We start from the raw sequence: 23,605 nt of genomic DNA, 5'->3' as shown, positions 1-23,605 counted from the left end.
CTTTTTACCCATTTTTTCAACTTATACACTATTTCTCATCAAAGGTTAGTACTTCATATATTTACTATCAAAATTCAACATCAACCATAGTACTATATTAATTTTGTATCAATATTATGTGTGTGTCCATCATTAATTATGCTACCTTGTGACTTTTTTTCTTTGCTTGCATGGAAATTAAGGAAGAATATTGTATGGAATGATGGGAAGAGCAAAAATAGAGATAAAGAGAATAGAGAACAAGACAAACAGAGGGGTGACATATTCAAAGCGTAGAAAAGGGCTAATTAAGAAAGCCTATGAGCTTAGTGTGCTGTGTGACACTGATGTTGCTCTACTCATGTTCTCTCCTACTGGTCGACTCACATCCTTCTCTCCAAAACAAAGGTGCTACGTAGTTTCTCAGATCATCATTCAATTAATAGTTATTATATTATTTCATGATCGACTTACATCCTTCTATCCAAAACAAAGGTGCTACGTAGTTTCTCAAATGATCATTCAACTAATTGTTAGTATTTTTTTAATTTTTTTTTTTACTTTTCAATCTTAATTTTTTTTATTGAAATAATAATCAGTAGTTGAGTGATTTGTTTTAAATTTCATGCTAGATTAACAAACCACTAAATTGACTAAGTGAAAATATTGAAAAAGAAAAAAGAAAAATAAAGAATTGTATATGCCGGCGCCTACAATTGAATTATTAGCAATATTTCTTGCGTGTTAATTTTTAACCACTTAAAATGAGGATTTCTATGTTTATTAATTAGTACTCTTTAATTAAAAGTTTTTGTGTGGATTTAACTGAAAACTAATTATTAGTCACCTCTTTTTCGCTGTTTTATTTCTCTATATTAAAATTCAATATTTACGTACTGGTGAGTGGTGGCTTGTAATTATATTTTATTTTAAAAATAGATGACGGGTTTTCTTTTTTTCAGTCGTGTAGAAAATTTGTAAAATTTCTTGTAAATTAAAGAAGAATCCGAATTAAATATTTTTTTAGAAAAAAATAGTAATTTAACTGGTTTGCTATCTGAACTTCCACCTTGTTGATGAGAGTTCGATTCCACCTTGTCATCCCTTTTAAATATTTTTATTGTTGATGAGAGTTTGATTCCACCTTGTCATCCCTTTTAAATATTTTTATTTTTTCTCTAATTTATGATAATCACTCACTTATACGTGTTTTACGGGATAATTAAACAGAATTGAAGATGTGTTTTCTCGTTTTTTAAATCTCTCTGAACGCGATAAAGGGAGGTACGCAAACAAATTCTTCATAATATTTATTGATTTATTTATCAAATTTGCTAAAATATCAATTCCTCTTTATAATATTAATATTAATTACTATTGTTTGTGTTGTTAAATATATTACTAATATTTCTGTCTTGCAGGGACAAAGGAAATTAAAAATCTATATCTAGATATGATTACGTGGCAATCAAGCCCTTGGTTTCTACGTGTCAGCATAAAACATAATTAACGGTGCATCTGTACAAAAATACATATAGTTTCGCAAATTATTGCCTCATATATTATATGGTCATAAATAAAATATGTGATTAATAATATTCATAATTTCAGTTGTGTAAAAAAGTTGTTTCCTTTTCGATCTTCTTTTTGCATGTCTTCTACATGATATATATACTACGCTATAGTTGACTGTTGACTCAGTATACTTTAATCTATATAAATTTTTTTTTATTAAATAGATATAATAGTTGATTTCATCTGTTAATAAATCAAATAAGTTTTGAACTCAAATTCATAAAATTTAAATTCTAAATTTGTTGGTCGATTTTAGACCAGATCTGGAACTTTTTGTAAATTTATCGAGATACCAATCATATTATTACTTATTTCACTTTTTGAACGTGTTTATTATGATTTCCATGTATCAACTAACTCATACTTTTTCTTGTACTCATTTTGATTTTTTGATCATATCGACCTTGCAGTGCTCTCCTTGATAGACAGGTAAGATAAAAATGTTTTGACATATTGGTGATTAAATTTTTGTTTTTTAATTTTGAATATATCATTTTAATCTCCAGTAATATATGTTGATGTTATTATGTTTAGTAAGAAAAAAAAAGAGTACATTAACAAATAATATTACCAAGATCTTAGAAAAATACAAGAGAAAAATTGCAAAATATTTATTGCAAGAAATATATAATGGAATTATATTTGGAATTATCATAAAGAACTTTCAGATTAACCCTTTTTTCCTTCTATTAATTTTTAAAAAACGCTCCTTTTAATTTAAATTTAAAGCATAGAGAAGTGACTAGTATATATCAATTATATCAAACTACTATATGCAGTAGTTTGAGTTGTTTTACTATCCTCCATGTTAGGTTTTCTGCACATTCAACAATAATGACATATTCAAAGTAATCTGATAAATGAAGTCTGAAGAGAGTAATATATATATATATATATATATATATATGCCTTGCCCTTATTTGTGGATATGGAAACTATTTCCAATTCATCCTTGGCTCAAAAAGAATTTCTTTGAAATAAGAAAAATATGACATTGAACTCCCTGCGTACTCAACTACCTATATCTTTTTACCCTAACCTTCGACCTGAATAGCTTCCATTTTATTTCTGTATTTATTTTCCTTTCCTTTGTTGATGGGTAAGATAATAAATATATGAATACTTTGTCTTGAAGCAGAAAGTGATAAGGAGTCAGAATCTTCTGGGGTTAGAATTGTCTTTTTCCACTACCTTTTCATCCCAAACTTCTTAATATAATACACATTACTCACACTTTAATTGTAAAATTTATGTGAAGGATGATGCATGGAACCAATCCAGCTGCTGCCTCTACCACCTGCCAAATTCATCAGGTATATATATGAATAGCATATAAAATTGCTTTCACTTTTACACATTTAAAACAACTATAAGTTGGTTAGCTTCTTTGTTATATGAGGGTTCTTTCACTACAAAAAAAGAAGTGGCAATATAAATATACAATGCTAAAGCCTTTAACGACATTAGTTAATTGCAATTGGATCCAATATTGCTATAGGCTTTAGGAACATTTTCAAAGAGTGTTAATTGCCGCTTAAAATACATATTTAGCGACAACACTAAAGATCATTTTTAGTGTTTGTAAATTCATCTTTAATTTTCTCAGGAACTCAGGCAGGAAATTAATGCTTTGCTACAACAAATTCATGTAGCTGAGGAAAAATTAAGGTTCATCTATTCATCTTTTGTTGGTGTTGCACTTAGTAAATTTCATGCCAATGTTAATTATAGTATTGTTCTATTTCGAAATGTTTGTCTTCTTTTATGAAAATGTGTCAAAATATATGTGTTTCGTGATTTTTTTTGAGTTTAAAATAGTGTGAGATAAAGTCTTTTTCGAAAAGATATCAAGAGAAATGATACAATTTGAATATCATCTTTTTACATAATATAACGAAAAAGATATCAAGAGAAATGATACAATTTGAATATCATCTTTTTACCTAATAAATGAGTTTGTGGCTTTTTCAATTAGTTATACCTTTTCTAAATATTTCCCATCATCCTTTTTCTCAATTAGTTTAATGATATTTTCTTTTCCCTAGCTAATATGCCTCCAAAGTGTACGTTGTGTTGGGTATTAATTGCCCTAAGTTTCTTTTTCGATTGAGTAGTTATTTTCTTTTAGGGAAAAGTTCTTTCTAACTTAATCAACATTCACAATGTAGCCTAGGGGATTTGAGAGTTTTGATAGGGGGATAATTTGTGGGACACAAGTGGTTTGTTATCACTTACCTCCCATGTATTCCGAATGAATTGGTTGAAATTATTCCTCTCTACATTTTGTACTCTATATAGTGGATTGCCCATCTACTTTGTGGACGTAGGTCGATTGACCGAACCACGTTAAATCTTTGTGTTTTTTGGTATATTTCTCGTCTGTCTTTTTACTCATTGGTCTTTCGAGGTTTGCTTGGCTAGCTTTCGCATGACACCTACTTATTTCGATCCTAACACGTTGATATAATATACATTTTGGAGAAAAATACATCATTGTGCTTTAATTATTAATGCAGTATGTATGAGCCTGATCCTGGGAAGATGACATCAATGGAAGAGCTCGAAGCATGTGAGAAACAACTTGAGACCCTCTTAATTTCTGTCGTTAAGAGAAAGGTAATTACTCTATCCGTTTCTTTTTACCTGATTCATATTGACTTGATACTTTCATCAGTACTTCGTTCCAATTTATGTAAGAAATTTAACTAAGCACGATGTTATAATGATATATTTAATATTATTTCATGAAGATGAGTCTAAGTTCAAAAGTGAAAGCAAGCGAAGAAGAGAGCAACGAAGTGGATTTATTATCTTACGACGATGCTTTTAATCAACCACAAATTTTCGACTGTGGTACTACTTCTGAAAGGTACATTTTGGTCCAATTTTTAAATCGAATACTGCAAATAACTCCTTAATTTTAAATTTTAGAGTATTTCTCGACTAATTAAATCACATATATTTTTATTGACGAGTTCATGGTTACATAAGCACTCCTATTTGAAATTATGAAAAAAAGATTAATTTTTTTTTTTTTTTGCTAGGAATAATGTATTTTCCTCAACAATGGTTCCTCCAGATATTAAAGGAAGCAAATCCAATATGAATGCTGAAAAAGGCCAAGCTATAAATGATAATAACATCTTGTCATGGCCTTATATGTCACCATTCAAGTGATCCTAAGATTTTGTCCCAGTGATTTAAATTTTCAACGACTCTCTAGATGTGAGCTCGAATAAATATGCGCTCATACTTGTATATGAGTACAATATATTAGTACTTTGTAGTAAGCATAAGTAATAAAACTTTCATCATATATATGGATATCGTTGGTCATTTTTGTAGATCTATATAAATATTACTGGATCCAGCTCCCCTCCATTACCTCTTCCCTCTATTTCGTCAAGTGCACGTCTAGATTAGATACATGTGTCATATTTAAAGTTTAAAGGTCAAGATTATATCATATGAATAAATATCATAACCATAGTTAAGACAATTAATTTTAGAAAACTATTCTCCAAATTTGGTAAGAATTACCATATATTCCATACAAAATTTAATATTTATTAATATCTTTAATTTCATCTTATATTTTTAATTTACAATTTAATATTTAAATACAAAAATATAATACGAAATTAATGATTATAACTCAAAAGTCACTCAATATTTCACATAAGAAGTCACCCAATCAATTTAAATGTTTTTTTTTTGTTGAAATCTAATTTTATTTTAAACTATTTTTATTATAAGAAATAAGAAGATATCTATTTTATTTATCTTACTAATCCACTTCAATTATTTAATTTTATTTTTTTTTTGAAAAACGTACTGTAGCAATAGACAAAAAAAATCATTTTCCGTTCTAGCAATTGTTTAGTAGAATTAAATAAGCTGAAAAATGATCCAAAAAAAAGGAGAACGTTGGAATTGATCAGAAGTAATTAGGAAGTAATCAAAAGAACGCACAATATCAATCTTTTATCATTTAAAAATAATTGGTTTAAAACTAAAAAATTACAATTTAATATTTAAATACATAAATATAATATGAAATTAATGATATTAATAAATATCAAATTTTGTATAGAATATAGAATATATTGTAATCCTTATCAAATTTGGAGAGTAGTTTTCTAAAATTAGTTGACTTAACTATGGTTAAGATATTTGCTAATATAATATAATCTTGATCTTTAAACTTTAAATATGACACATGTTTATAATCTAGATGTGCACTTGACGAAATGGAGGGGAGCCGAATCCAACATTACTCACATTAAATCAAGTTGAAATACATAAATAGCACTCTAAACTTGTCTAGATTTTTCAAACATTAATTCCGCTGTTAATAAAATATTTCTGGAAAAGTTGGTTCTTTGATGGAATATTTATTTTACTTTGATGATGTATACATCTTAACTTTGTGATTAAAAGTAAATATATATTTCTAGCTAGTTTGAAAAGTGATGCATATATATCATCTAACAAATCATGAGATAAAGTCATGAGTAAAAATAATATAAACCGTCACCTCCCGCTACAAACTTTGGCACCAACAATAGTACTGATCTTCTACTGATCAGTACAAGTCCATAACGTAAGAAGTAAAGGCAGCATAGCGAGACAATATATTCCAAGCCCATCGATATATATAAGTATAAATTATAGGAACCACATATTATAAGTACTAAATAACATCTTATCCCTTCTAGTTTTCTATTTACCAAAAATCCCTTAAAAATGATGTTTGCGGGATACATAGCGTTGTGCACGGGATACATTAGATTTGATACATTCCACATAGCGAGATACATAGCGTTGTGCACGGGATACATTAGGTTTGATACATTCAACATAGCGGGATACATAACACTGTGTACGGGATACATTAGGGATACATAGCGTTGTGCACGCGATACATAGCGTTTGATTCATTCCACATAGCGGGATATATAGCGTTGTGCACGAGATACATGCGGGATACATAGGTAAAATAAGGGATTTTTGAAATTTTTGAAATAAGTAGGGATAAATGGATATTAAGGTAAGTAAAGGAGTGTAGTTAAGTAATTTGTCCTATATATAAATTGTTGCACACTGCGGCTTTCACCAGCAATATAATGCATTTTTTTTTATTAATATTAAAACGTCACACTAACAGAAAACAATGAAATATTCTCGACTATGGAAACATATATAAATTCCATTGGACTTAAAGGAGTTCGAGAAATATGACCAATACACAGTCAAAACAGGCAACAAGGCCATAAAAGTTTGCTTATTAATAGAGAAAATTCAAAAGAAAATAGAAGGAGAACATTTCACAAATGATCCCTTCTTGCTAGCCATTCAAACGCTTGCATCAATTACGCTTATTACCTACAAATGAAAGGGTGCAAATAATATAAATATTCAAAAAAAAAAAATACTATTAATAATAATTGTTTTTGAAAAAAATTGAAAATAAAACAAAAATAATTAGTAGAAAATAACTTACCGAAGTCTGGATTAAACATGAACTGACGCAAAAAAGGATCCACTGGTAAACCAATCATCGCAAAGTTTGGATCGTACAACGCATTGACAATAGGCCTACGATTCAAGTCATGAAAGAATTATTATTTAAACTGATTATTATTATAGTAACTTCTGATACATAGTTTTGTGAGGATTACGTAAACAAATGTTCATTTTTATATCATCATTTAAATGTTACTACCTATAAAATATTAGATCATTATCTAGCGTCGTCTAAAATTTTAGCTGTGATTTAGCATTTTCAAATAACCTTTTAGTTTGAACAAAAAAAAATTAGACCGTAAAATGCAAACACAAAAATAAAAGGAAAAAAAAACCGTTTACAAAACAAATGTCTTAAATTAAAAAGGATAATCAACGATTTTTTTTCTATTTTGAGAGACATGTATATGGAGTTGTCCAAGTACTCTATGATAAATATTAACCGCAATTTATGATTTTGAATGATCTTTTCAAAGAGGGTTGTTCAAAAAGAATTATCTAATTTATGTAACAATCTACTTTGTATTTGAAAACTATTTAAATAATAGATAAATAAACACTTCTTTATATATTAAAAATATTACCTGCCAACTGATGGAGAAACTTGCGCAACCTCATTCTGTATTTATTCATAAAAACATATGACATGTCACTAGTACGTATTATAACTAATTTATTATAGTATAAATTTACTGCAAAATAAAATTTAAGAAAACCTAATTGGCAAGTGAAATAAAAAATATTGACAATAATTTTAGAAATTAAGCACATACTCTGATACGGAAAGAAGATCCAGCTGGAGTTATTGGCATGCTACCACGTGGATGATTGATCTGTGCCCATCAAAATGAGAAACAATCATATTAGCAAAATAAAAATTTCCTTGAAAAATAAAATATTTAAGAAAGTATGTATTGACAAGTGAAATAAAAAATATTAAAATAAATATTGAAATGAAAAAAAAATCATATTATGATTAATTAAAATTTCTTGAAAAATAAAATTTAAGAAAAAATATATTTACAAGTGAAGTAAAAATATTAAAAATAATTTAGAGATTAGATACATACTCCAGTAGAAAAAGTTGATCCAGAAGCAAATGTTGGTATACTACCATGGAAATGATTGACCTGCGTCTGCTATTTTATATTAAAATGAAAAAATTATATTATGATAACTAAAATTTCTTGAAAAATAAAATTTAAGAAAATATATTTTTCAAGTGAAGTAAAAATATTAAAAATAATTTAGAGATTAGATACATACTTTAGTAGGAAAAGTTGATCCAGAAGCAAATGTTGGTATACTACCATGCAGATGATTGACCTGCGCCTATTATTTTATATTAAAATGAAAAAAATCATATTATGATATGTCAATAGTATGTATTATAACTTAATTATTATAGTAAAAATTTGTTGCAAAATAAAATTTAAGAAAACCTAATTGGCAAGTGAAATTAAAACTATTGACAATAATTTAGAGATTAAGCACATACTCTGATACGGAAAGAAGATCCAGCGGGAATCATTGGCATGCTACCACGTGGATGATTAATCTGTGCCTATCAAAATGAGAAAATTTCATATTAGCAAAATAAAAATTTCCTTGAAAAATAAAATTTAAGAAGGTATATATTGACAGGTGAAATAAAATGTATTAAACTAATTTAGAAATTAAACACATACCTGAGAAAATGATCCAACAGGAAATATTGGCATGCTACCACCTGGATGGTTGATCTGCATCTATTATTTTATATTAAAATTAAAAAAATTATATTATGATAATTAAAATTTCTTGAAAAATAAAATTTAAGAAAAAATATATTTGCAAGTGAAGTAAAAATATTAAAAATAATTTAGAGATTAGATACATACTCCAGTAGGAAAAGTTGATCCAGAAGCAAATGTTGGTATACTACCATGCAAATGATTGACCTGCGCCTGCTATTTTATATTAAAATGAAAAAATTATATTATGATAACTAAAATTTCTTGAAAAATAAAATTTAAGAAAATATATTTTTCAAGTGAAGTAAAAATATTAAAAATAATTTAGAGATTAGATACATACTCCAGTAGGAAAAGTTGATCCAGAAGCAAATGTTGATATACTACCATGCATATGACATGTCAATAGTATGTATTATAACTTAATTATTATAGTAAAAATTTGTTGCAAAATAAAATTTAAGAAAACCTAATTGGCAAGTGAAATTAAAACTATTGACAATAATTTAGAGATTAAGCACATACTCTGATACGGAAAGAAGATCCAGCGGGAATCATTGGCATGCTACCACGTGGATGATTAATCTGTGCCTATCAAAATGAGAAAATTTCATATTAGCAAAATAAAAATTTCCTTGAAAAATAAAATTTAAGAAGGTATATATTGACAGGTGAAATAAAATGTATTAAACTAATTTAGAAATTAAACACATACCTGAGAAAATGATCCAACAGGAAATATTGGCATGCTACCACCTGGATGGTTGATCTGCATCTATTATTTTATATTAAAATTAAAAAAATTATATTATGATAATTAAAATTTCTTGAAAAATAAAATTTAGAAAAATATATATTTGCAAGTGAAGTAAAAATATTAAAAAGAATTTAGAGATTAGATACATACTCCAGTAGGGATAGTTGATCCAGAAGCAAATGTTTGAATACTACCATGTAGATGATTGATCTGTGCCTATTATTTTATATTAAAATGAAAGAATTCATATTATAATAATTAAAATTTCTTGAAAAATAAAATTTAAGAAAATATATATTTGCAAGTGAAGTAAAAATATTAAAAACAATTTATTGATTAGATACATACTCCAGTAGGAAAAGTTGATCCAGAAGCAAATGTTGATGTACTACCATGCATATGGTTGACCTGCGCCTATTATTTTATATTAAAATGAAAAAAATCATATTATGATAATTAAAATTTCTTGAAAAATAAAATTTAAGAAAATATATATTTGCAAGAGAATTAAAAATATTAAAAATAATTTATTGATTAGATACATACTCCAGTAGGAAAAGTTGATTCATAAGCAAATGTTGGTATACTACCATGCGGATGGTTGACCTGCGCCTATTATTTTATATTAAAATGATAAAATTCATATTATGATAATTAAAATTTCTTGAAAAATAAAATTTAAGAAAATATATATTTGTAAGTGAAGTAAAAATATTAAAAATAATTTAGAGATTAGATACATACTCCAGTAGGAAAAGTTGATCCAGAAGCAAATGTTGGTATACTACCATGCAGATGGTTGACCTGCGCCTATTATTTTATATTAAAATGAAAAAAATCATATTATGATAATTAAATTTTTTGAAAAATAAAATTTAAGAAAATATATATTTGCAAGTGAAGTAAAAATATTAAAAATAATTTATTGATTAGATACATACTCCAGTAGGAAAAGTTGATCCAGAAGTAAATGTTGGTATACTACCATGCAGATGGTTGACCTGCGCCTATTATTTTATATTAAAATGAAAAAAATTATATTATGATAATTAAAATTTCTTGAAATAAATTTAAGAAAATATATATTTGCAAGTGAAGTAAAAATATTAAAAATAATTTAGAGATTAGATACATACTCTAGTAGAAAAAGTTGATCCAGAAGCAAATGTTGGTATACTACCATGCAGATGGTTGACCTGCACCTATTATTTTATATTAAAATGAAAAAAATTATATTATGATAATTAAAATTTCTTGAAATAAATTTAAGAAAATATATATTTGCAAGTGAAGTAAAAATATTAAAAATAATTTAGAGATTAGATACATACTCCAGTAGAAAAAGTTGATCCAGAAGCAAATGTTGGTATACTACCATGCAGATGGTTGACCTGCGCCTATTATTTTATATTAAAATGAAAAAAATCATATTATGATAATTAAAATTACTTGAAAAATAAAATTTAAGAAAATATATATTTGCTAGCGAAGTAAAAATATTAAAAATAATTTAGAGATTAGATACATACTCCAGTAGGAAAAGTTGATCCAGAAAAAAATGTTGGTATACTATTATGCCGATGGCTGACCTGCACCTATTAATTTATAATAAAAATGAGAAATGTTAGCTTATAAATATGCAAATTAATTCAAAGAAAATGTAAAAATATTTGAAAAAATAATAAATTTTAATTCATTAATGATAAATTAAAGGAAGAAAGCAGTTACCATGGCGGTTTGATCATGAGAAATTGGTAAAGGTCCATAGAAAAGTTGGTGTTGAGGATTAGCCGAAATGGCTTCCTCAAAAGTTAAACCATCACTGTTTGTTGAGCTCTCCGAAAACGTATCTCCACTCAACGACATTTTTTCACAAAATATTCCTGTATAACAAAATTAAAGGTCATAAATAATAATTAAAAGGACTTGCCAATATATTGCAATTTAATTCTCATATTTATAAAAATATGTGCGTAGAATAATTTATAACAAAAAAAATCTTAAACCATTCGACTAAAAACTAATTTTGTAATATGCCAGTTGCAAAGATATTTTACGGCCAAGATTACTAGAAAACTTTAATCAATTCATCAAACAAAAAACACAAACAATCATTTTTTTCTATATTTGACACAACATATTAATACGGAGAAATCAATGATTTTATTTAATATTTATGTAAGTAATGTATTATAATGTCATTAAAGTTATGTGTTTAATAAAAATCTATGATAGATTGTCGTAATTAGTTGAATTTTTTTAAAATAATAATTTAATTAATATTAAAATATTTTTTTCTGCAATTAATATTAGGATGCATAACTTTTCCGAATGACAATTATTAGTTTCACCTAAAATATTTTATTATTTAAATTTAAAGTAAATCTAAAAAAAAGTTGTAATCAAAACTCTTGATTACTCATATAATAATTGTTTGAGGATTTAAATATAAAAAGGTAAGAGAAAGAGGAAGACAGAAGAAAATATTAATAGGTGAAAATCGATCATTTTAAAAATCTTTTAAAGTCTAAGAAATTAATTAATGGTTAGCTTTTTATTCTTTTCACCACAAGAAATCATGATTTTTAGTTATAAGTAAAACAATCTCAATATTAATGGCTTTATATATATATAATGATTTACTACAATAAATTATATCCAAATAAGATTGATCTACGATTTTTAACACATTGTACTATGAATAAGCAATTTTATTTATAATCTGAAATAAATAAATAAAAATGTATGAAAAACATAAAGAGAACCACCCTAGTTTTATTAGGTTTTCTCTTTAGAAGTGATTAATTTTAAGAAAACATTAGAATCCCTAAAATTTTCACACTTAATAATATATATCTCTAACTTTAATAGATCTATGGTATAAAAGATAAATTAAAAGAAAAAAAAATCAAGATCTAGAGATTTACACACGTATGAAATTAAGTCATAATGTTATTGTTCTTCTCAAATACTTAATGTGTTGAAATACTAAATTTAAATTATACAATTTATTGAATAAGAAAAAAAAGGTCATTCACATAGAGTTTTAGCAATCACATTATAACTTGTATAACCAGAAAATCAAGGGATAAAAATTTTAAAAAGAAAAGAAAAGTGAAAGTAATGTTCTAATCATAAAATTTGAGACATTGTTAAATTACGCGAGATCAAATACTACACGTAAATTCAAACAAAAATCTATATAAATAAAAAATAAAAGAAGAAAATTCTAATCATCCACATCAAGATGAACCAAAATAAAAAAAATTAAAACTAAACAAAAAAAGTTAAGGCATGGCTATTAATTTATATTGCGGAGAAATCAGTATGTAATACAATTGTATAAGTACAAGAAAGAAAATCTCTCCCCTTTTTTTATGGCTCTTACAAATATATAAATGTGGATTTGCTATAGAATTGGAGGGTGAATGAAAAACATAAATGAAAAAAATAAAAGGAAGAAAACAAATTGCTAGACCATATATGAAAAGAAAGAATAGAGAAAGAGAAGCAACCTTAGTCTTGAGAAATGAGAATTGATGAAAAATAAGGAGCAAATATGCCTATATTTATAGGACTATGAAATCTATGAATATGGCAAGTAATCTACTAAAACACTATTATTATTAATAATTATATTATGGCAAGTAAAAAAAAAGATCAAATAATTTCAACATAAAAGATTGGAGTTTTCTTATTGTTTTCGGTCAACTTCTTAAATATTTTTGGAAGACTTACAAATATAAACAAAAAACAAGTCAAAAAAAAGAATTGTAATTCAAATACTAAATCTAGAAAACTTTATAGATATATCTCAAACTAGGTAAAGAATTTATAAAAGACAACTCAGCGTAATATTTTAAAACAAGGGAAGAGAATGCAATATATCAAAATCAAACATTGGAAACTATGTGTTTATATTCCCGTGGATTATAATAAATGGCATAGTTTTATAATTTATGAAAAAGATGATGTCAACAACATAGACTCATGTACTCTTGAGGAAATAATAAGCTCTCGTATTATCCTTACTATTATTAATATTATTTCTTCACTTTTTTTTATATATATATTAAACGAATTATTTCTTCACTTCAAATTAGGTATGTTCTTGAAAAATAATGGTTAAATTAATTAATAATTAACCAATATGTCATTAGTAAAAAAAATGCAACTAACACTAACGACAATAGTAATGTTTGAAGTAGTTGAAAGATATAAAACTAGTGTGACTAATTCTTGAGTATGGCCTTATGTCCTTCTCAAATTCTCATTAAGTAGTTTTATCAAAGAACACGTTGTTACTTATTACGATCAGTTTCGAACTAAGTAAAATAATTTTATAACTTTGGCCTATTTTTATCGTCTTCGTTCTTTAAAATCAAGTCGCCATCTAATTTTAGAAAATCATTTTAAAGACATTTGAGAACCTGATTTAAAATGAGAGTAGGACAAGAGTTCAAATAGTATTTCGAGAAAAGAATTAAACGCCTCAAAAAATTTATAAATACACAATTACCAATATAGCTGAAATATAACTTGAAAGGAAACTATATTGAAACTGAAACTGGAAAGAGACTTAACCTAGCCAATATAATTTTAGATAAAAAGGGAAGTTGGTCTCTTCAGCAAATATACAATATATTTAGAGAGAAAACATAGAGATTATTAGTTTCAAACACCTTGAAACAAGTGATTTTTAAAAAAAAATAAAAATTAGAAGCTCATGAAGGTGTGGATTAATTTTGACAAGAGAGGTAATAATTTTATCACAATTTGTGTTTTCATAATGTGCATGGTTTGTACATGATCTTAAAAAGGAAATATGTTACTAAATGTCTAAACGCGCTTTGAAATAGCATGCATGAGAAGTATTTTACTTGATATGATACTTAAAACATTATTCGAATCTAAACCATTATTTCAGATGTTCTCACTATTACTAGACATGTTTTACCATTATGTGCATGAGACATGATTACCCGATTTGATAAGAAGTTAAATGTCATTTATTATGTTGAAAATGTTTTCATATGAGTACCTATTGTTTATAAAGAAAAATACAAATACAGTAGATTTTGTCTGAATCATGTAGCTAAGGCGAATACGTTAAATTTGATGCATCTTTAATTTTATTTACAGATTATCGTTATACCCTCGTTAGTAGAAAGATAAAACTAGCATACAATTACCAATCTCTCTTGAATAGAGACCTACAGTTATATTTGACTCCTTTACGAAGGTTCATAATTATTGTCTTTTTTCTCTAAATAGAAAGATACACCAATTACATGGTTTATTCTTAAATACCTCTCAAACATAAGATTTTATATGACATATTTACCAAATTTATAATTGAATTGTTAATTGATTTTTACTTATATGTAACAAATAAGATTAATTATTGCTACCATTTTTATAAGAGCATTTATTTCATGACATCTTCTAATTATTATATATGTTGAGGTTTTTTCTTTCAAGATATATGTTGAGTTTTAGTGTTGAAAATGAATGAGAAATGAGGGAAGAAAAATTGATTCTTACATTGGTGGGAGAAAAGAACTTTCAAGTGCTTAAATGCTTAAATATATAGAAGCATTCCTTCCTATCGCCGCGCTTGGTTAGGCATTGACTTTAAACAATGATTGAGAGACTATTTTTTTGACAAAAATTCTGATCCAATATTTTTTTCCTCATGTGCAAATCTCACCAGACGCATCTCTTTAGTGCATTGTTTGGAAGTACAGTATGTGAACACCTAATATTTGACATATTTAAATTACTTCTATTATACATATAGAAAAATTACGTAATTACAAGACTTAATAACATCGGTTGGGACCCATAGATTTGTATTAAATAAAAATAAAAAAAGGACTTATCTTTTTATACAATTTAGTTCGCCTCTTTTCTCTCCCAGTTCCTTCAATTTCTCCTAAATTCTCTCCCCAAATCAGTTTTGAATTTCAAATTTACCAAGACGCCAAAATTTTCAGGTAACCGCCAAACGTGTCTAAATCAATTTATTTGTTTTTTTCTTCTATTTTTCAAGCTATTTCATGAACTTTCATCTCAAATGCTCATTCCTAACATACAAAACAATTTAAAAATAATTTTGCATACAAATGGGACGTATTTTGCGATTTATACAAATTTGAGATTCCATAACAAACAAAATATAGCTATATGGAGCGCAAATAGCAAAACTATAGCTATAGCGCACTAATCTGATAATTTATCTTTGTTATTCCTAAAATTTACTCTTCTTATATCTACTTAGATAGTTCATATGTAAACTTCGTAATATATAAAAAGGTGACATATAAAAAGGAACAGAGGGAATAACAAACTTACAGATTATATAAATTACAAGCTATTATGTGATAAGTAAAGAGTGAAAGAATATATTAGTAATAATATAGGAGCTATTGGAATACAAACATTTACCTTCCATCACTAACTTTGGTTGGTTAATGCAGCATATCACCAACAATAATGACCTTCTACTCACCACAAGTTCACAAATAAGAAATAAAGACAACATAATGATATATTCAATGCCCACCGATGGATATAAATTGTTGCACATTGCGGCTTTCACCAGCAATATAATGCAATTTTATTAATATTAAAGCGTCACACTAACAGAAAACAATGAAATATTCTCGACTATGGAAACATATATAATTTCCATTGGACTTAAAGGAGTTCGAGAAATATGACCAATACACAGTCAAAACAGGCAACAAGGCCATAAAAGTTTGCTTATTAATAGAGAAAATTCAAAAGAAAATAGAAGGAGAACATTTCACAAATGATCCCTTCTTGCTAGCCATTCAAACGCTTGCATCAATTACGCTTATTACCTACAAATGAAAGGGTGCAAATAATATAAATATTCAAAAAAAAATACTATTAATAATAATTGTTTCTGAAAAAAATTGAATATAAAACAAAAATAATTAGTAGAAAATAACTTACCGAAGTCTGGATTAAACATGAACTGACGCAAAAAAGGATCCACTGGTAAACCAATCTTAGCAAAGTTTGGATCGTACAACGCGTTGACAATAGGCCTACGATTCAAGTCATGAAAGAATTATTATTTAAACTGATTATTATTTTAATAAACTTATGATACATAGTTTTGTGAGGATTATTTTCTTGAAACTGATAAAATATTAGATCATTATCTAGAGTCTAAAATTTTAGCCGGGATCTAGCATTTTCAAATAAGCTTTTAGTTTGAACAAAAACAAGTTTTGACCATAAATTGCAAACAAAAAAATAAAAGGAAAAAAAATACCGTTTACAAAATAAATGTCTTTAAATTAAAAAGGATAATCATCGATTTTTTATTTATTTTAAGAGACATTGTGTATGGAGTTGTCCAATTACTCTATGACAAATATTAACTGCAATTTATGATTTTGAGTGTTAAAAGAGGGTCCTTCAAAAAGAATTATCTAATCTATGTAACAATCTACTTAATATTTGAAAACTATTTAAATAATAGACAAATAAGCACTTAATTATATATTAATTTGTAAATAATATTACCTGCCAACTGATGGAGAAACTTGCGCAACCTCATTCTGTATTTATTCATAAAAACATATGGCATGTCACTAGTACGTATTATAACTAATTTATTATACTATAAATTTACTGCAAAATAAAATTTAAGAAAACCTAACTGGCAAGTGAAATAAAAAATATTGACAATAATTTTAGAAATTAAGCACATACTCTGATACGGAAAGAAGATCCAGCTGGAGTTATTGGCATGCTACCACGTGGATGATTGATCTGTGCCCATCAAAATGAGAAAAAATCATATTAGCAAAATAAAAATTTCCTTGAAAAATAAAATTTAAAAAAGTATGTACTGACAAGTGAAATAAAAAATATTAAAATAAATATTGAAATGAAAAAAAAAATCGTATTATGATTAATTAAAATTTCTTGAAAAATAAAATTTAAGAAAAAAATATATTTGCAAGTGAAGTAAAAATTAGAGATTAGATACATACTCCAGTAGGAAAAGTTGATCCAGAAGCAAATGTTGGTATACTATCATGCAAATGATTGACCTGCGCCTGCTATTTTATATTAAAATGAAAAAATTATATTATGATAACTAAAATTTCTTGAAAAATAAAATTTAAGAAAAAAATATATTTGCAAGTGAAGTAAAAATATTAAAAATAATTTAGAGATTAGATATATACTCCAGTAGGAAAAGTTGATCCAGAAGCAAATGTTGGTATACTACCATGCAAATGATTGACCTGCGCCTGCTATTTTATATTAAAATGAAAAAAATTATATTATGATAACTAAAATTTCTTGAAAAATAAAATTTCAGAAAAAAATATATTTGCAAGTGAAGTAAAAATATTAAATAATTTAGAGATTAGATACATACTCCAGTAGAAAAAGTTGATCCAGAAGAAAATGTTGGTATACTACCATGCAGATGGTAGACCTGCGCCTATTAATTTATATTCAAAATGAGACATGTTAGCTTATAATTATACAAATTAATTTAAAGAAAATGTAAAAATATTTGAAAAATAATAAATTCAAATTCATTAATGATAAATTAAAGGAAGAAAGCAGTTACCACATCGGTTTGACCATAAAAAATTGGTAAAGATCCAAAGAAAAGTAGGTGTTCGTGTTGAGGATTAGCCGAAATGATTTCCTCAAATGTTAATCCATCACTGTTTGTTGAGCTCTCTGACAACGTATCTCCACTCAACGCCATTTTCCCCCAAAATATTCCTGTATAAAAAAATTAAGGGTCATAAATAATAAATAAAAGATTGATGTATGATTTTTAACACATTATGCTATGAATAAGCAATTTTATTTATAATCTGAAATAAATAAATAAAAATGTATGAAAACATAAAGAGAATCACCCTAGTTTCATTTAGGGGTGTGCATTATTCGGATTAAACCGAATAACCAAACCAAATCAAACCGAATTTTTATTCGAATTGGTTTTTTGGTTTTTCGAATCGATTTTGGATTAATAAATTGCTTTGTTTGGTTTTTTTTGGTTTGATTTCGAATTTAAAAAAAATAAAAACCAAAAAACCTCTCCCCCTTTTTTTATGGCTCTTACAAATATATAAATGTGGATTTGCTATAGAATTGGAGGGTGAATGAAAAACATAAATGGAAAAATAAAAGGAAGAAAACAAATTGCTAGACCATGTATGAAAAGAAAGAATAGAGAAAGAGAAGCAACCTTTGTCTTGAGAAATGAGAATGACGAAAAAACAAGGAGCAAATGTGCCAATATTTATAGGACTATGAAATATATGAATATGGCAAGTAATCTACTAAAACACCCTTATAATTAATTCATTACAAATTATATTATGGCAAGTAAAAAAAAAATTATCAAATAATTTTAACTTAAAAGATTGGAGTCTTCTTATTGTTTTCGGTCAACTTCTTAAATATTTTTGGAAGACTTACAAATATAAACAAAAAACAAGTCAAAAAAAGGAATTATAATTCAAATGCTAAATCTAAAAACTTTATAGATATATCTCAAACTAGGTAAAGAATTTATAAAAGACAACTCAGCGTAATATTTTAAAATAAGGGAAAAGAATGCAATATATCAAAATCAAACATTGAAAGCTAGAGGTTTATATTCCCGTGGATTATAATATATGACATAGTTTTATAATTTATGAAAAAAATGACGTCAACAATATAGACTCATGTACTCTTGAGGAAATAATAAGCTCTCGTATTATCTCTTACTATTATTAATATTATTTCTTCACTTCAAATTAGGTATGTTCTTGAAAAATAATGGTTAAATTAATTAATAATTAACTAATATGTCATTAGTAAAGAAAATTGCAATTAACACTAACGACAATGATATTGTTTGAAGTAGTCGAGAGATATAAACTAGTGTGACTAATTCTTGAGTATCGATTTATGTCCTTCTCAAATTCTCATTAAGTAGTTTTATCAAAGAACATGTCGTTACTTATTACGATCAATTTCGAATTAAGTAAAAGAATTTCACAACTTTAGCCTATTTGTATCGTCTTCTTTCTTTAAAATTAAGTCGCCATCTAATTTTAGAAAATTATTTTAAAGGCATTTGAAAACCTAATTTAAAATGAGAGTAGGACAAGAGAGTTCAAATAGTTTTACAAGAAAAGAATTAAACGCCTCAAAAAATTTATAAATACACAATTACCAATATAGCTGAAATATAACTTGAAAGGAAACTATATTAAAACTGAAACTAGAAAGAGACTTAACCTAGCCAATATAATTTTAGATGAAAAGGGAAGTTGGTCTCTTCAGCAAATATGCAATATATTTAGAGAGAAAACATAGAGATTATTAGTTTCAAACACCTTGAAACAAGTGAATTTTAAAAAAAAAAACTAAAAAATTAGAAGCTCATGAAGTTGTAGATTAATTTTGTGATGATATAGGTAGTTAAAGAGGTGTCACGTTTTGGTATTTCGATAAGAGAACAATGACTCAATGAGTAAAATTTTTATCACAATTTGTGTTTTCATAATGTGCATGGTTAATGGTTTATACATGATCTTAAAAAGGAAATATGTTAATGAATGTCTAAACGCACTTTGAAATAGCATGCATCAGAAGTATTTTACTTGATATGATACTTAAAACATTATTCTAATCTAAGCCATTATTTCAGATGTTCTCACTATTACTAGACATGTTTTACCATCATGTGCATGAGACATGATTACCCGATTTGATAAGAAGTTAAATGTCATTTATTATGTTGAAAATGTTTTCATATGAGTACCTATTGTTTATAAAGAAAAATATAAATAGAGTAGATCTTGTCGAATCCTGTAAGCTAAGGCGAATATGTTAAATTTGATGCACCTTTAATTATTTACAGATTGTCGTTATACCCTCGTTAGTAGGAAGATAAAACTAGCATACACTTATCAATCTCCCTTGAATAGAGACCTACTATTATATTTAACTCCTTAACGAGGGTTCATAATTATTGTCTTATCTCTTTAAATAGAAAGATACATCAATTACATGATTTATTCTTAAATACCTCTCAAACATAAGATTTTATATGACATATTTACCAAATTTATAATTGGGTTAATTGAATTCTACTAGAAGAATAATTATTGCTACCATTTTTATAAGAGCATTTATTTTATGATATTTTCTAAGTATTATATATGTTGAGGTTTTTTCTATTAAGATATATGTCGAGTTCTGAATGTTAAAAATTAATGAGAAATGAAGGGAAGAAAAATTGATTCTCTCACATTGGTGGGAGAAAAGAGCTTTCAAGTGCTTAAATGCTTAAATATATACAAGCATTCCTTCATATCGTCGGCGTTGCTCGTTTGGCTAGGCTTTGACTTTGAACAATGATTGAGAGATTATATTTTTGACAAAATTTTGATCCAATATTTTTTCCTCATGTGCAAATCTCACCAGACGCATCTCTTTAGTGCATTGTTTGGAAGTACAGTATGTGAACACCTAACATTTGACGTATTAAATTGCTTCTATTATACATATAGAAAATTATGTAATTACAAGACTTAATATCATCAATTGGGATCCATGAATTCGTATTAAATAAAAATAAAAAAAGGAAGTTATATTTATATACAATTCAGTTCGCCTCTTTTCTCTCTCATGTACCTTCAATTTCTCCTAAAATCTCTTCCAAATCAGTTTTGAATTTCAAATTTTCATCAAAATTTTCAGGTAACCGCCAAAACGTGTCTGTCACGACCCAAACCATCGTGATTGACACCCACACTAATCCTCCGGTGGGAGAACCGTTACTACAACCCAACTAACCAAATTAATGAAAAATCAAAGCACTTAAAGTTACGGAAGCAAATTTAAATGTCTAAAGGAAAAATAGGGAGTTCCCATAAACTCCAAAAGTCTAACAAAATAATTGCGGAAATAATGCTTAGAACTTGAATGTCAATGTACCAAAACATCTACTAACGACGAGTCTAAGAAAATGGGTGCAACCCCAAACTAAACATTATAAGAATATCTAAAGTACTAGTCTAAGTCCGAATAGAATGGACTAAACATAACGAGAACTCATTGCAGCCTGGAATTAAGAACTGGATTGTAACATCTCGCACCTAGAAACGACTATAAAGAGTTTAAAATATGAAAATATTGATTTTTGGAAAGAATAAGGAAATCTGGAAATTTTGTCTAAGTTAAGAAAGTGAGTTTTGGCCATTTTCAAACGGCCATAACTCCTAGCTCAGGATGAGTTAGGAGAAGATCTTGACATTTTTGGAAATACCTTGTAGAGATCTTTCTAACGCCGCCGAGATTGCACGATTTCAACTTCGTATGAGTGAGATATGCCTTCCGGAAGTTGGGTTGTTGGATCGAGGAAAGTTTCAATCCGGATTTAGGGAAGGGCAAAATAGTCTTTTCTCTAATTAATTTCCTAATTCGTTTTTAGGGATTTATAGGGGTAAAAACAGAACTTAATTCAGTTTTGAAAAGTTAGAATACGCTTAGGGCTTGGAGAAGAGAGAAAGAAAGAAAGAACGGGAGAAGAAGGCAAGAATTAGCCAAGATCATTCAAGATTGCGAGTGGAATTCGTCGGGGGTGATCCCTATTTAGGTATGTGAGATTTCTTTCGTGTTGGGTTAGTTCACCCACACACTAACTTGTTTCAATTCAGCGAAATTGGAGTTGTTTGAATGTTAAGAAAGTGAAGTTCTTGAAGAACATTTTTGAATTCTTATGGGTTGATTGTTGAATGCCTAGTGTTGAATTGATTTATGTTTCCAGGTTATTTTGCGAGTTAGATTGGTTGTATATTGAGGGTACAATTGATCCTAGGGGTTTGGGGAAAGTATCATGGAAGTTTGGAGGGTTTAGAGATGAAAAACGGAGGAGAAAAGTCGAGAACACATGGGTACATGGGTTGGGGCGTCGCGCCTCTCAGCGCGCCCCAAAATGTTTTGAGGTTTGGCCTCTGGCGCGTAGCCCCAGCCAGAGCGCCCCACCCAGCTCTCTGAGGTTTGGCCTCTGGCGTGTCGCCCCAGCCAGAGCGGCCCCACCCAGCTCTCTAAGGTTTGGGGCCTGGCGCCCCACGCCTCTCAGAGCGCCAAAGACACCAGTTCTTCCCATTCGTTTCCCACCTTCTCGTACGTATTCCTAAGTGATGTACCTATGTTTCCTAGTTGATTCTAACATTCTAAAATACATCTAAACATCATGAAATCATCCATAAACATGAGATCATGAACCTTGAATCCATAATCCAATTCAAGGAAAGTTAAGTTCAAAGTCAAGAGAAGTAAGAGTCAAGTCAAGATGAGTTCTTAGAGTTTTCCAAAAGCCTTTTCCAAATGTTTTAACTTTGTTTTAAGACTTAAAGTTCAAGTTGAGTAAAGAGTAAAAAGTAAAGTTTGAAGTTCATTTCTTCAAAGTATATGGGGACTAAGTATTCCCAAAGAGATTTAAAAATTTTCACATTTAAGTAAGAACGAAAACTAAGATTTCCAAAGAGCCTTCAGGCTAGTTTTCAGAAAAGAGTAATAGCTTTCTAAATGAAGCAAGCAAGGGAACTGAGATTTCCAAGATAGCCTTTGAGCTAAGTTTTTGAGCACTAATCTCAAATCACAGAAGAAGTATGTTTTAAAAACATAAGATCTAGTATATTTTGGGAGTAGTATTGAGCACCGAATTGGGGGAGCGTTCAAAGAACCCACAGCCCCCATAGAACCATGTAGCCATCATGGGTAAAAGAGGTTCATACTTTTTAGATGAATCTTTTTCAAATTAGACTAGTGGATCCATTAGGTAGTTCAGGTTCTGTACCTATGGCCGGGTATAGAATGCTTTGGTAGCGTGAGGTTGATCGTTGTATCATCACTATAGCTCTTATGTGATGGTTGTCGGTTAGAGAAACTCCCACAACAGTTATTGTATTTTTATATATATCAGTTCATTTGTATTTCTACATATATCTCAGATTTATTG

The 23,605-nt window shown here is 27.7% G+C and overlaps 1 protein-coding gene across 1 annotated transcript; it reads left to right on the top strand.

Moving 5' to 3' along the window:
• The first annotated feature begins 202 nt into the window (after window positions 1-202).
• Window positions 203-4,731, top strand: LOC125854838 (agamous-like MADS-box protein AGL104). Its single transcript, XM_049534424.1, has 7 exons — window positions 203-387; window positions 1,210-1,263; window positions 2,813-2,867; window positions 3,161-3,222; window positions 4,071-4,170; window positions 4,305-4,423; window positions 4,599-4,731. Exons 1-7 carry the CDS (start codon window positions 203-205, stop codon window positions 4,729-4,731), a joined length of 708 nt encoding a protein of 235 aa, XP_049390381.1.
• Window positions 4,732-23,605: the final 18,874 nt, after the last annotated feature.

Source organism: Solanum stenotomum, chromosome 2, assembly GCF_019186545.1.
Source record: "Solanum stenotomum isolate F172 chromosome 2, ASM1918654v1, whole genome shotgun sequence".
Classification (NCBI taxonomy): Eukaryota; Viridiplantae; Streptophyta; class Magnoliopsida; order Solanales; family Solanaceae; genus Solanum; species Solanum stenotomum.
This window is presented reverse-complemented; position numbering and strand designations above follow the sequence as displayed.

Excerpts from the sequence above, each read along its gene's own strand:
- LOC125854838 (XM_049534424.1), top strand. The coding sequence starts at position 203 with ATGGGAAGAGCAAAAATAGAGATAAAGAGAATAGAGAACAAGACAAAC. Across the intron at positions 1,264-2,812 it reads TCTGAACGCGATAAAGGGAG|GATGATGCATGGAACCAATC; the intron begins GTACGCAAACAA and ends ATTTATGTGAAG. Across the intron at positions 3,223-4,070 it reads GTAGCTGAGGAAAAATTAAG|TATGTATGAGCCTGATCCTG; the intron begins GTTCATCTATTC and ends TTATTAATGCAG.